The sequence below is a fragment of the Triticum urartu genome, chromosome 7, assembly GCF_003073215.2.
Source record: "Triticum urartu cultivar G1812 chromosome 7, Tu2.1, whole genome shotgun sequence".
NCBI lineage: Eukaryota > Viridiplantae > Streptophyta > Magnoliopsida > Poales > Poaceae > Triticum > Triticum urartu.
In genome coordinates, this window is record NC_053028.1 from 155,319,883 (window position 1) to 155,329,995 (window position 10,113).

The 10,113-nt window shown below is 47.2% G+C and overlaps 1 protein-coding gene across 1 annotated transcript; it reads right to left on the minus strand.

Annotated features, from left to right (window-relative positions):
- Positions 1-6,642: 6,642 nt before the first annotated feature.
- LOC125520606 (pathogenesis-related protein PRB1-2-like) lies at positions 6,643-7,497 on the minus strand. Its single transcript, XM_048685565.1, has one exon. The coding sequence runs from the start codon at positions 7,446-7,448 to the stop codon at positions 6,930-6,932; it is 519 nt and encodes a 172-aa protein (XP_048541522.1). The 5' UTR covers positions 7,449-7,497; the 3' UTR covers positions 6,643-6,929.
- Positions 7,498-10,113: the final 2,616 nt, after the last annotated feature.

Here is a 10,113-nt window from a genome sequence, read left to right on the forward strand (position 1 = left end):
CGCCGTCGCCGACCACCGCGGCCTATTTTTCATTTTTTCTGTTAAGATGTATGTATGTATGTTCAATGTATATATAATGCTCTGCATATGATGTATAATGCCCTTTATATGTTCATATGTAACATTTAAGAAAAAAAGTGTTGTGTTGGAGAAGAAAAGAGGAAGGAGGAAGAAGGAAGAAGAAGAAAAAGAAGGAGCGTGTATATGCCCTTTTTTTTAGATTTTTTGTTTTTTGCATTTTTATAAAAATGTATATATGTATGTATGTTCTCTATGTATATATATGTTCATGTATGCAAAAGATAGATTTTTAGAAAAGTTAGGATTTTTTTCTGTTAATAGAAGAAGAAAAAGAATGAGAGGAAAAAGGAAAATAAGAAGAGGAAGAAAGGAGAAGAAGAGGAGAGGAAGAAGAGGAGAAATAAATAAGAAGAAGAAAAAAAGAAAAAGAAGAGGAAAAGAAGAAAGGAATAGAGGAGAAGAAGAGAAAATAGAATTCTATTTTCTCTTCTTCTCCACTATTCCTTTCTTCTTCTCCTCTTTTTTTCTTCTTTTTTTCTTCGATCTTCTCCTCTAGCTATTCCTTTCTTCTTCTCCTCTTTCTTCTTCTTCTTCTTCTTCTTCTTCTTAATTTTTATCGGGAACGAGGGTGTCGAGGATCACCGAGGGGTCGAGGGTCGGGAACTAGGGTAGAGGGTCGAGGGTCGGGAACTAGGGTAGAGGGTTGAGGGTCGTTAAGGGGTCAAGGGTCGAGGGTTTCAGAGTCGAGGGTTCTAGGGTTCTATAGGGTCGAGGGATCGAGGGTCGAGGGTTCCAGGGTCGTCTAGGGGTCGAGGGTTCCAGGGTCGTCGAGGATAGGAAAGAAGAAAATAAGAAGAGGAAAGAAAGAAGAAGAGGAGAGGAAAAGAAGAGGAGAAATAAATAAGAAGAAAAAAGAAGAAAAAGAAGAGGAGAAGAAGAAAGGAATAGTGGAGAAGAAGAGAAAATAGAATATTTTTTTCTTCTTTTTTTCTTCAATCTTTTCCTCTAGCTATTCCTTTCTTCGAGGGTTCTATAGGGTCGAGGGATCGAGGGTCGAGGGTTCTAGGGTCGTCTAGGGGTTGAGGGTTCCAGGATCGTCGAGGGTTCGAGGGGTCGAGGATCGCCGAGGGGTTGAGAGAGGTTTCCTAGTGTCAAAGTATTGAAGAAATCCATGGCTTCATCATTAGCCGAAAGTAACCAGGGCATGACGAAGTCCTCCAAAATAATTTTGGAATGGTGTCCCGGATAGGATAATTTGCCTTTTTGTATGAATTTCAGCAAAGGCCTTCCAAATAACGATATTTGGAAGGTGTTGCTGAACTTTGTACCAAAAAGCGAATTATCTTATCTGGGACTCCGTTCCAAAATAACTTTGGAGAGCTTCGTACCATCATGCACATGTTACTTTCGCCTAATGATGAAGACATGGTTTTGTTGAATCCTTTGACACTAGGCAACCTCCCGACCCCTCGGCGATCCTCTCGAACATGAGAGGAAGAAGAGGATAAAAAAAGAAGAGGAAGAAGAAAAAAAAGAGGAGAAGAAAGAATAGAGGAGTTCTCCTCTATTCTTTCTTCTCCTCTTTTTTTTCTTATTCTTCCTCTTTTTTTATCGGGAACGAGGGTCGCCGAGCGGTAGAGGAGAAACCCTAAATAGAAAGTATGATCGGTGTGAGATACATGTACCATCGTTGTCGGACACTACATCCACGTCCCACAAGTGGTGCGGGCTTCGACGCCCACGTCACTTGTGGGACGTGGATGTAGTGTCCGACACCGACGGCCACATGTATCTCACACCCACGATACTTGCTATTTAGGGTTTCCTCTACTGTTCGGTGACCCTCGACGACCCTCGTTCCCGATAAAAAAAAGAGGAAGAAGAAGAAAAAAAGAGGAGAAGAAAGAATAGAGGAGTTCTTACTCCTCTATTCTTTCTTCTCCTCTTTTTTTTTCTTCTTCATCTTCTTTTTTTATCCTTGAAGCGTTGTCGAGGCCACCCCAAACCTTAGAGAAGCAGCGTCGAGGCCACCCCAAACCCTAGAGAAGCAGCGTCGAGGCCACTAATTAATATTAGTTCTATGTTTTTTCCACTAATATATCCATCTGTCATGTTTGAATAATAATTGCCATGTTGTCAATATTTGTAGAAACTATGGACACCGCCCGAGACGAAGTACAAGAAGAGTTGTTGGGGGACATAATCGCACGAGGAAGTGATGCCATCTGCTCGTTGTTTCTCAACGAGACCGATGGTCTGGAAGCAGTTGATTATGATGGCTCCGGTGACCTAATGCCGGTGCAAGAAGGAGACCGTGAGGACGTCTCCGGTGACCGAACCGAGTCCGGCCAGGTATATATATTAGTTAAGCTTCTGCTGACTAGCTAATTGATGCATTCATTGTTTTGGTATGTACACATATTAATTAAGTCTTTGTTCTTTTTTCTAGCCCTCCGAATCGAGCACAACTTCGGTAAAGAGACGAGGCCTGAAGAAAAAGTTGAACTCGGATGAAAAGTTTGAGATCATAGCAATCACGCCCGACGGCCAACCGATTGAACCCCTCCGGACAAAGAGCGCATTTGTTGCTCAGTGCGGGGTTTTGGTTAGGGACAAGATCCCGATCAGCATCCAGCAATGGTTTAAGCCGGCTACAGAAGACCCTGAGGTGTCTTATGTCAATGATATGCAGAAAAATGATCTTTGGATTGAGCTGAAGTCAAATTTCACCCTACCGCCAGAGGATAATCCAGAGAAGCCAGTTAAAGAGCAATTAATCAAGTCTTTTGCTCTTAAGAGGATGGCAGAACTATTCAGGAGGTGGAAGAAAGAGGTGAATAAGTTTGTCGAAAATAATGAGACACCAGAATTCAAGGGCATATATGAGAAAATCAGAGATCATTGGCCCGCATTTGTGGCCCACAAGACATCGGAAAAGAGTAAGAAGATGTCGGCGACAAACAAGCAAAATGCTGCGAAGAAGAAGCATCACCATCGCACGGGGTCAGGTGGCTACCTCGTAGCCCGGCCTAAGTGGGCCAAGACTAAGAATGATCTGGTTGATAAAGGGATCGAACCAGAGACAATTAACTGGCCAGACCGTTGCTGGACTTGGTTCTTCGGGGCTGGTGGAACCTTGGCCCTATAACAGGGAAGTGCATTTGGACGAATGATCAAATGGACATACCAGTCAGGAAGCTTCAGCACTATATCGAAGCAGCGCAGCAAGGGACGTTCCTTCCAGACAGAGAGAATGACGAGCTCACAATGGCCCTCGGGAATCCTGAGCACCCTGGACGGACACAAGGCACGCCAGGCTCCATTCCGTGGAAGGTTGGGTTTCCGGACGCAGGCGGTTACAAATCCCATGAGAGGAGGAAAAAAGTGCAGCAGACCCAAATGCAGGCGCTGCAAGCAAGGGTACAAGCGATAGAGGCACGAGAAGCAAATCGCAGAAAATGTACTGCCGAAGCTTCCCCCGAAGCTACCCCGCCATCTCAGCGGAGAAGCAACGTGGCTTCCACCGAGCTGCTTCAGCCGGAGCATGCCTTGACGGCTCCTGCCAGCTATCCCGTGGATGCTATCACGGAGTCTCAAAATTGCCACCTTATGATGCAATGGATGAATTTGAAGGTCAAGGCGGCTGTTGGCTCTGTTTATCCTACTGAACCCGGCGCAACTTTTCACTACCGGCCGATTCCAGAAGGATATGCTAGGGTGATGGTGGATGAAATAACGGAGGGATTTGAGGACCTCCAGCTTGACCACCCTACCGGTGAAGGGGAGACTCGGTTGGGTTCTGCTCTGAAGACTCCATGCCTATGGCGGAAGGAGCTCATCAACCTTCCGAACTGGACGCCTCCGCCGCCTCCTCCTCCTCTGGCGAGTCAGGGCACTCCGCCTCCTCCACTGCCTCCTCCTCCGGCGAGTGACGATCAGGGCCCTCGGCCGGCTCCTTCTCCGGCGCGTGGTGACACTCCGCCTCCTTCTCCGCCTGCGCCGGCGCGCCCGAGCAGCCAGCCTCCTCCTTCTCCGCCTCGTCAGCAAGGGCGGAAGAGACCCGCCGCCGCTCCGGCAGCTGCTCCGGCACATCGTAGTCCTTCTCCTCCGCCTCGTAAGCAAGTAAAGAAGACAGCCGCTCCATCTGCTCGGCCGACGTCTAGCAGTACAGCCAGAGGCGGGAGGACATACAGATTCGGTCCTTCTCTGAAGAGTCCACAGAAGTTACCATACGAGAGGACCCCGGAGGACAACGCAAAGATCGCGCGAACCGAAGTGGATGACTGGTTTCAAGGGTTGAAAGCAAAGAGACATCCACCTCCGGAGGAGAAGGTAGATCCGGTGAAAGTGAAGCGCACTCTGGCTGCCCTGGCAAAACCATCCAAGTCTCTGCCGAAAGGCAACTATGAGCGCATTATTGCAAAGACATGGGCCGAAGCGGAGCGGTCGGGAAGTACAGTTAGTGATCAAAGGCTGAAAGAACGACGAGCAGCTGGGAAACAAATTGCCCAGCTCGGCGAACAAGCGAAGCAATCGTGCCCCCCGCTCAGGGTGCCTAGCGACATCGTCGATCCGAGGATGGTGCCCGGTTATTGCAATGTTGACGATTACCTGCCCGACGATGTACATTATGATCCCATGGAGGTGCAGATACATAGATATGAGTACGGGAAGCCTCTCGTCAAAGATGAAAAATCTTTAACAACGATGATGCGAAGATTACATGATTGATACTTGAAAATCTGCAGAGAGTCTGGGGGGAGGAGTACTTTGTATGCGAGAGTTAAACCGGAGCATGACCTCATTGGAATTGAACTGTTGCCTATTTCATTTGAGAAGTTCTATCAGTTTTTTAATCAATTGGCCCTCAATAAAACAACGGTCACCTGCTACTGTCTGTAAGTACTACTACTTCTGTCATTAAGTCTCTCTATATAGCTCATCTCTTTCATTGCATGTATTTATAATTATCCTCACTATATTATGCAGATTGAAGATCGCCGAATTGAAGAAAAGACAAATCGGTGATATTGGGTTCGTTAACACATATCTCATAGATGCAACTGAGGTTGAACATCGTCCCGAAGATACCGAGGCCAACTTGCTACGATCATTCAAAAAAATGAAAACAAAAATATAATACTCTTTCCTTACAACTTCAAGTGAGTCTTACTGTCTTGTGCATATTCGGTTTCCTTTATATATTAGTCCAGGTTATAGTAATGTAATTGATGAGTTATGCATGCGTGCGCAGGTACCACTATATTCTCCTAGAGATTAGGCTTGAGCAGGGAGTAGTAACTGTCTTGGACTCTAAACAAAAAAAACCCTAAGAGTATGCGGACATGACTGAAATCCTCAAGAAGTAAGATAAATCGATCATTATCCACCATATCAGCAACTTTGTTCATTTCCTGATATCAAGTAATTGTTTTCTTTATCCGGCAGGGTTTGGAGAAAATTTACCAGAAAAGTTCCGGGACTGCCGAAGGAGCTGGAATTTAGACACTCGAAAGTAAGTACTATAGTAGCATGTTCCGCGCATCTCCTAGTGATTCAAGCGCTAGTTTCATCAATACCATTTAGCATTCTTGCTTATCAGTTTGATTGACCTTTATTTCTTGCAAAGTGGTTGTGGCAGGAACAAGGGAATGATTTCTGTGGATACTACGTCTGTGAGTCCATCCGCCACACGACCTGTGAGCGGGGCGGGTACTCTGATGAACAATATGAAGTACGTAAATAACAGCATTCACAATTTTATTTTATTACCATCATTTGTGTTGAGTTTCATTCATTCATATATATATATATATATATGTATTGACCCCCTTCTTCAAATTAGATGTTTCGGAAGCGGGATGAACTCCTAGCACCAGCTCGTATGCGAGCAATTCAAGAGGAATTGGCGGCATTCTTTCTTGACCACGTGATCGCTGAAGACGGAGAATACTATGTGGACCATGAGTCCGTATGATTATATTTGTAAGAGATAATTATTGTATATATGTAGCCGGTAGTGTCGGATAGATATACGAGAACTTGTTGTTCGACCAATCTCTCGGAGAAGGAGAGGTGGTCGATATCACTTCTCTCTGTATGCATATATGTTCATGAGATCTTCTGTTTTCTTCGTTTGCTTACTAGCTAGCTAGCGTGTCTAGTCCTCTCTATACGTATGTATAGTATGTAGCGTCGACCAAGCACGGACATAAGAGAGGACACTTCTCTCTATTAATTATAGCTAGCTAACACAATATATGAAACACCTAAATTAACCCCCCAAAACCCCCAAACCTCCCCCCCCTTTCAAAAAAAACAAAAACCCCAGCCACAGAAATGCTGACGCGTGGATGCCTATTGGTCCCGGTTGGTGCCACCAACCGGGACCAAAGGGTCTTCTGCCTGGGCTCCGCGCACAGGCCACGTGGAGGCCCATCAGTCCCGGTTCTGAATTGAACCGGGACTAAAGCGCCGTGGCATTAGTACCGACCCTTTAGTCCCGGTTCTGAAACCGGGACTAAAGGCCCTTACGAATCCGGACAACAGGCCCTTTTTCTACCAGTGACGACTAACGGTCAATGACGGAAATGTAGGTAAATGTACCCGAAACACAAGTTGTTAGACCAATTTGTATCATTTTTCAAGTTTATATATGAATTTGTACATGACGTGCAAGTTTATGTACCAAAAGCGCAATTAACTCATTACATTTACACGCTCCACAGAGCCGCATGGCTGTGTTCAAAAAAGAAAAAGAAAAAAGAGCCACATGGATACATGCAGGCCGGAAGGTGGGCTTATTTACGTACGTACTGTACGTAACATATGTATAGACGTAAATATTCAAAATACACACACATAAACACAAGCACGTATGCATGTATGATCACATTCACACGCACGTACTACTTGGCTTCGGCGTCAAGGGTGAGGAACGGGCGCTCGCCGTTGAAGTTGCCCGGGGGGTTGTAGTTGCAGGTGATGAAGACGCCCCGGTTCCCGGCGCAGACCACGCGCGCGCAGCCGATGCGGGTCGACTTGCGCCACACCACCTGCGTGTAGTGCCCGCACACCTTGCCGGCGTCGCAGGTATTGGTGTTGAGGTGGTAGTTCCGCTTCTCGTCCACCCACGACTTCACGGCGTTCGCGGCCGTCCACGACTGCCCGGAGCCCCAGAAGATGTTCTCGCCGAACGGCCCGCCGGAGTGCTGCAGCCGGCAGTCGGCGGCGCGCTTGTTCGCGTAGTCCTGCGCGAACCTGGCCACGCTGTTGTCCCACGTCACCGGCCCGACGCCGTCCGCGGCGCGGGCGCGGTTGTGCAGGTTGACGAAGTCCTGCGGTGTGTTCTGCGCCGAGACGCCGGCCACCACGGCCATGACTATGGCCAGGGCGAACATTGCAAGACTGCTCTTGGAAGATGCCATGATTAGCTAGCTAGTAGGTGGCTCGAGATCGATGAAGAGTAGTGCTGGAATTTGACCGGTATTTGTAGCCTGGGGACGTTGGAAGAGTCCATGGTTTTTTTTTTTTTTTAACTGCATGGGTATCTATTTCAAGGATGCTAGCAAGAAGATGCAGGGGAAATAATAATTAGATACATGTATCATGAGTTCAAGACTTGCTAGCTACATGTGGTAGTACAATTTCGTTTTATTTCCAGTACATATGCATACATCTGACCACAAGTGATTCCATGCATTCCCGACGTACATTGGTCGATTAGTTTGGGCAGTTGGGTTGCATTAATTTAGAACTAGATCATAACCTCATTGGGCGGCGAAGTTGAAAACCGTACATCCACTAGGGCGGCTGGGGCAAGGGGCAAAATATGCTTTGCGTCTCTGTCGCTACTGCCTGCCGTGGCTTACCGGTTGGTGGTTGCTGCTTATCTAGCTCACATTTTCTTTTTCGTCTGTGTGTTTGTGTTGGTGGTGTGTATGTCATGCATAGATCGCGTGTGTATTGACAGTGCTTGTATTTTTTTTTGATGCGACCTTATGAGTCAATAAAAGCATCCTTTAACGAGAAAGCAAGTTTTACTTTATATTTTTTCTTTCAGGAATAGTAAAACCACTAGACATCGCACATTATAATGTGTTGTTAGATCTCAAAATAATATAAGCTATCTGTTGTACAGAACTGTAGCATATCTCAATGATAAAAGTTTTTCGAGACACTACCACGTAATCATTTGTTCTCATGAAAATTGCCATGACTCGCGGCAGCCTTGGCAAGAGCGCGATGACGACAGACGCAGCCTTGGCAAAAGCGGCAAACGTGGCGGCTGAGACAGACCCGACGGTTGTTGTAATCGGCTTGTCGAGCTCCTTTGCCTCCTCATGAGGCCGGGATGAGGCGTGACGTTTGTATACATGCATTACGTTAATGATTATTTTGTGTAGTTCATCTAGATATAAATTAGCGAATGGATGAACTACGGTCGACTTCTGAGGATGATAAGTTGCATTCAAAATTAGCCAATTGCCATCGCAAATGGCTAGTCTTTATTTTATTTTTCCTTTTGGTATGGACAAATGAAATTACCTTCTGGACTATATGCTTGTGGACTTGGATAGTTTATGCATGCATATTGTCAATCAAGCTTTGTGATTTGTGTCAACTCGCTCACTAAATTCTGGCACATTATTAGAGCATGGTTAATAATATAGTCGGTAGCTGGCTATATAAAATTGTCATGTCATGAAGAGCTAACAATATTATCTACTCATACAATAGGGTTGGTTATAAGGTTGGCCCTTAGCTCAGTAATTTATTTCAGTTTCTCTCTTCCTCTTTCCTCTTATTTACTCATTTTACCTGGGAGCACGTGTAAGGGCTGGCTCTTGCTTGAGAGCTCACTCCCTTTCTTTTTTCTTTGTCTCTCTTCTTCACACAGGCAAAAATGACATGTAGGTGGACTTATAACCTACTATTCGACTTGCTCTTAGACTACCCACAGTGAGAGTAACATAGGTGGCAATATCACACTTATCTAGGCAAAATAGATGATGTGGCATGCAATTAATGAAGAAATAGAGGCATATGGTAATATAGCTAGTTACTGTAACATCACACATATCAACAAAAGATGTGTCTACAACCTAATAAATGAAGTGATGCATGACACAATACATATGTTACTACCCACTGTGGAGGTAGAGCACAAGTGAGAGCGACGCACACGTGACCCCCTCGCATCGCCTCCCTGGGCGACGCCAGGGGGCCAAAAAATTAGCGCCGCCAGCAGCCTTCCTCAACCATCCTCCTGCCGCCGGCGAGGTCCGCGGTGGCGGCGGGCCCGGTGCCAAGGCGCTAGGGCGGGCGGATTTGCAGCAGGATCCCCTTGAGGCGGCAGGGGCGTCTCCTGTGGTGCGCCCGTGGGCAGCAGGCAGGGCGGCGCCCCTAGCCTGGGCGGCGGCGGGCAGCTATCCAAGACGGCGATGGCCTTTCCTTCGTGCATGGATGGTGGCAGCACTCCATGGATGAACTGGTGGATGGCTCTTCTTGAAGATGGGTCACGGTGGCCGCGGATCTGGCGTCCCGTCCAGATTCACGCGGCGTGGTCTTGGCCGACCGATGGTGCGTGGAGGGACCGGTGAGGGTATGGAGGATCTCTACCGGAGTACCAGTAGCGGCTTACGTCTTCATGGCGAGACTCTGCGTGGTTCTAGCCAGCCACGAGATCAGGACGACACGGCTTCCGGTGAAAATCGCGCGTGACTGCGGTCTTGGCGGACGATGACGGCGTCTCTGACGTCGTTTCCTTCTCGAGGCATCGTTGTCGCGGGTCACGTCAAACTAATCGGGAGGTTCTGGGGGAAACCCTAGATTTGGGTCTATCGGATCGGACCATGTCGATGTTTCGATGTTGTTCTCTTTTCTGGGGGCATCGTTTTGGACCAAGTGCTGGCTGGAGGGGACAAGAGGAGGAGCGGTGTTTCATCTTGTCCATTGATGACAGCGGATCTCGACGGCGTGGCGAAGTGGAGACACGACGCTTGATGAGCGGAGATGGACTCGCGCAGGAGGGTGACGCTGCCTAGCGTCGTGGTGGCGTCGGTGGCAGCTAGACCGGGCAAGGTTGATGCA

Excerpts from the sequence above, each read along its gene's own strand:
- LOC125520606 (XM_048685565.1), bottom strand. The coding sequence starts at position 7,448 with ATGGCATCTTCCAAGAGCAGTCTTGCAATGTTCGCCCTGGCCATAGTC.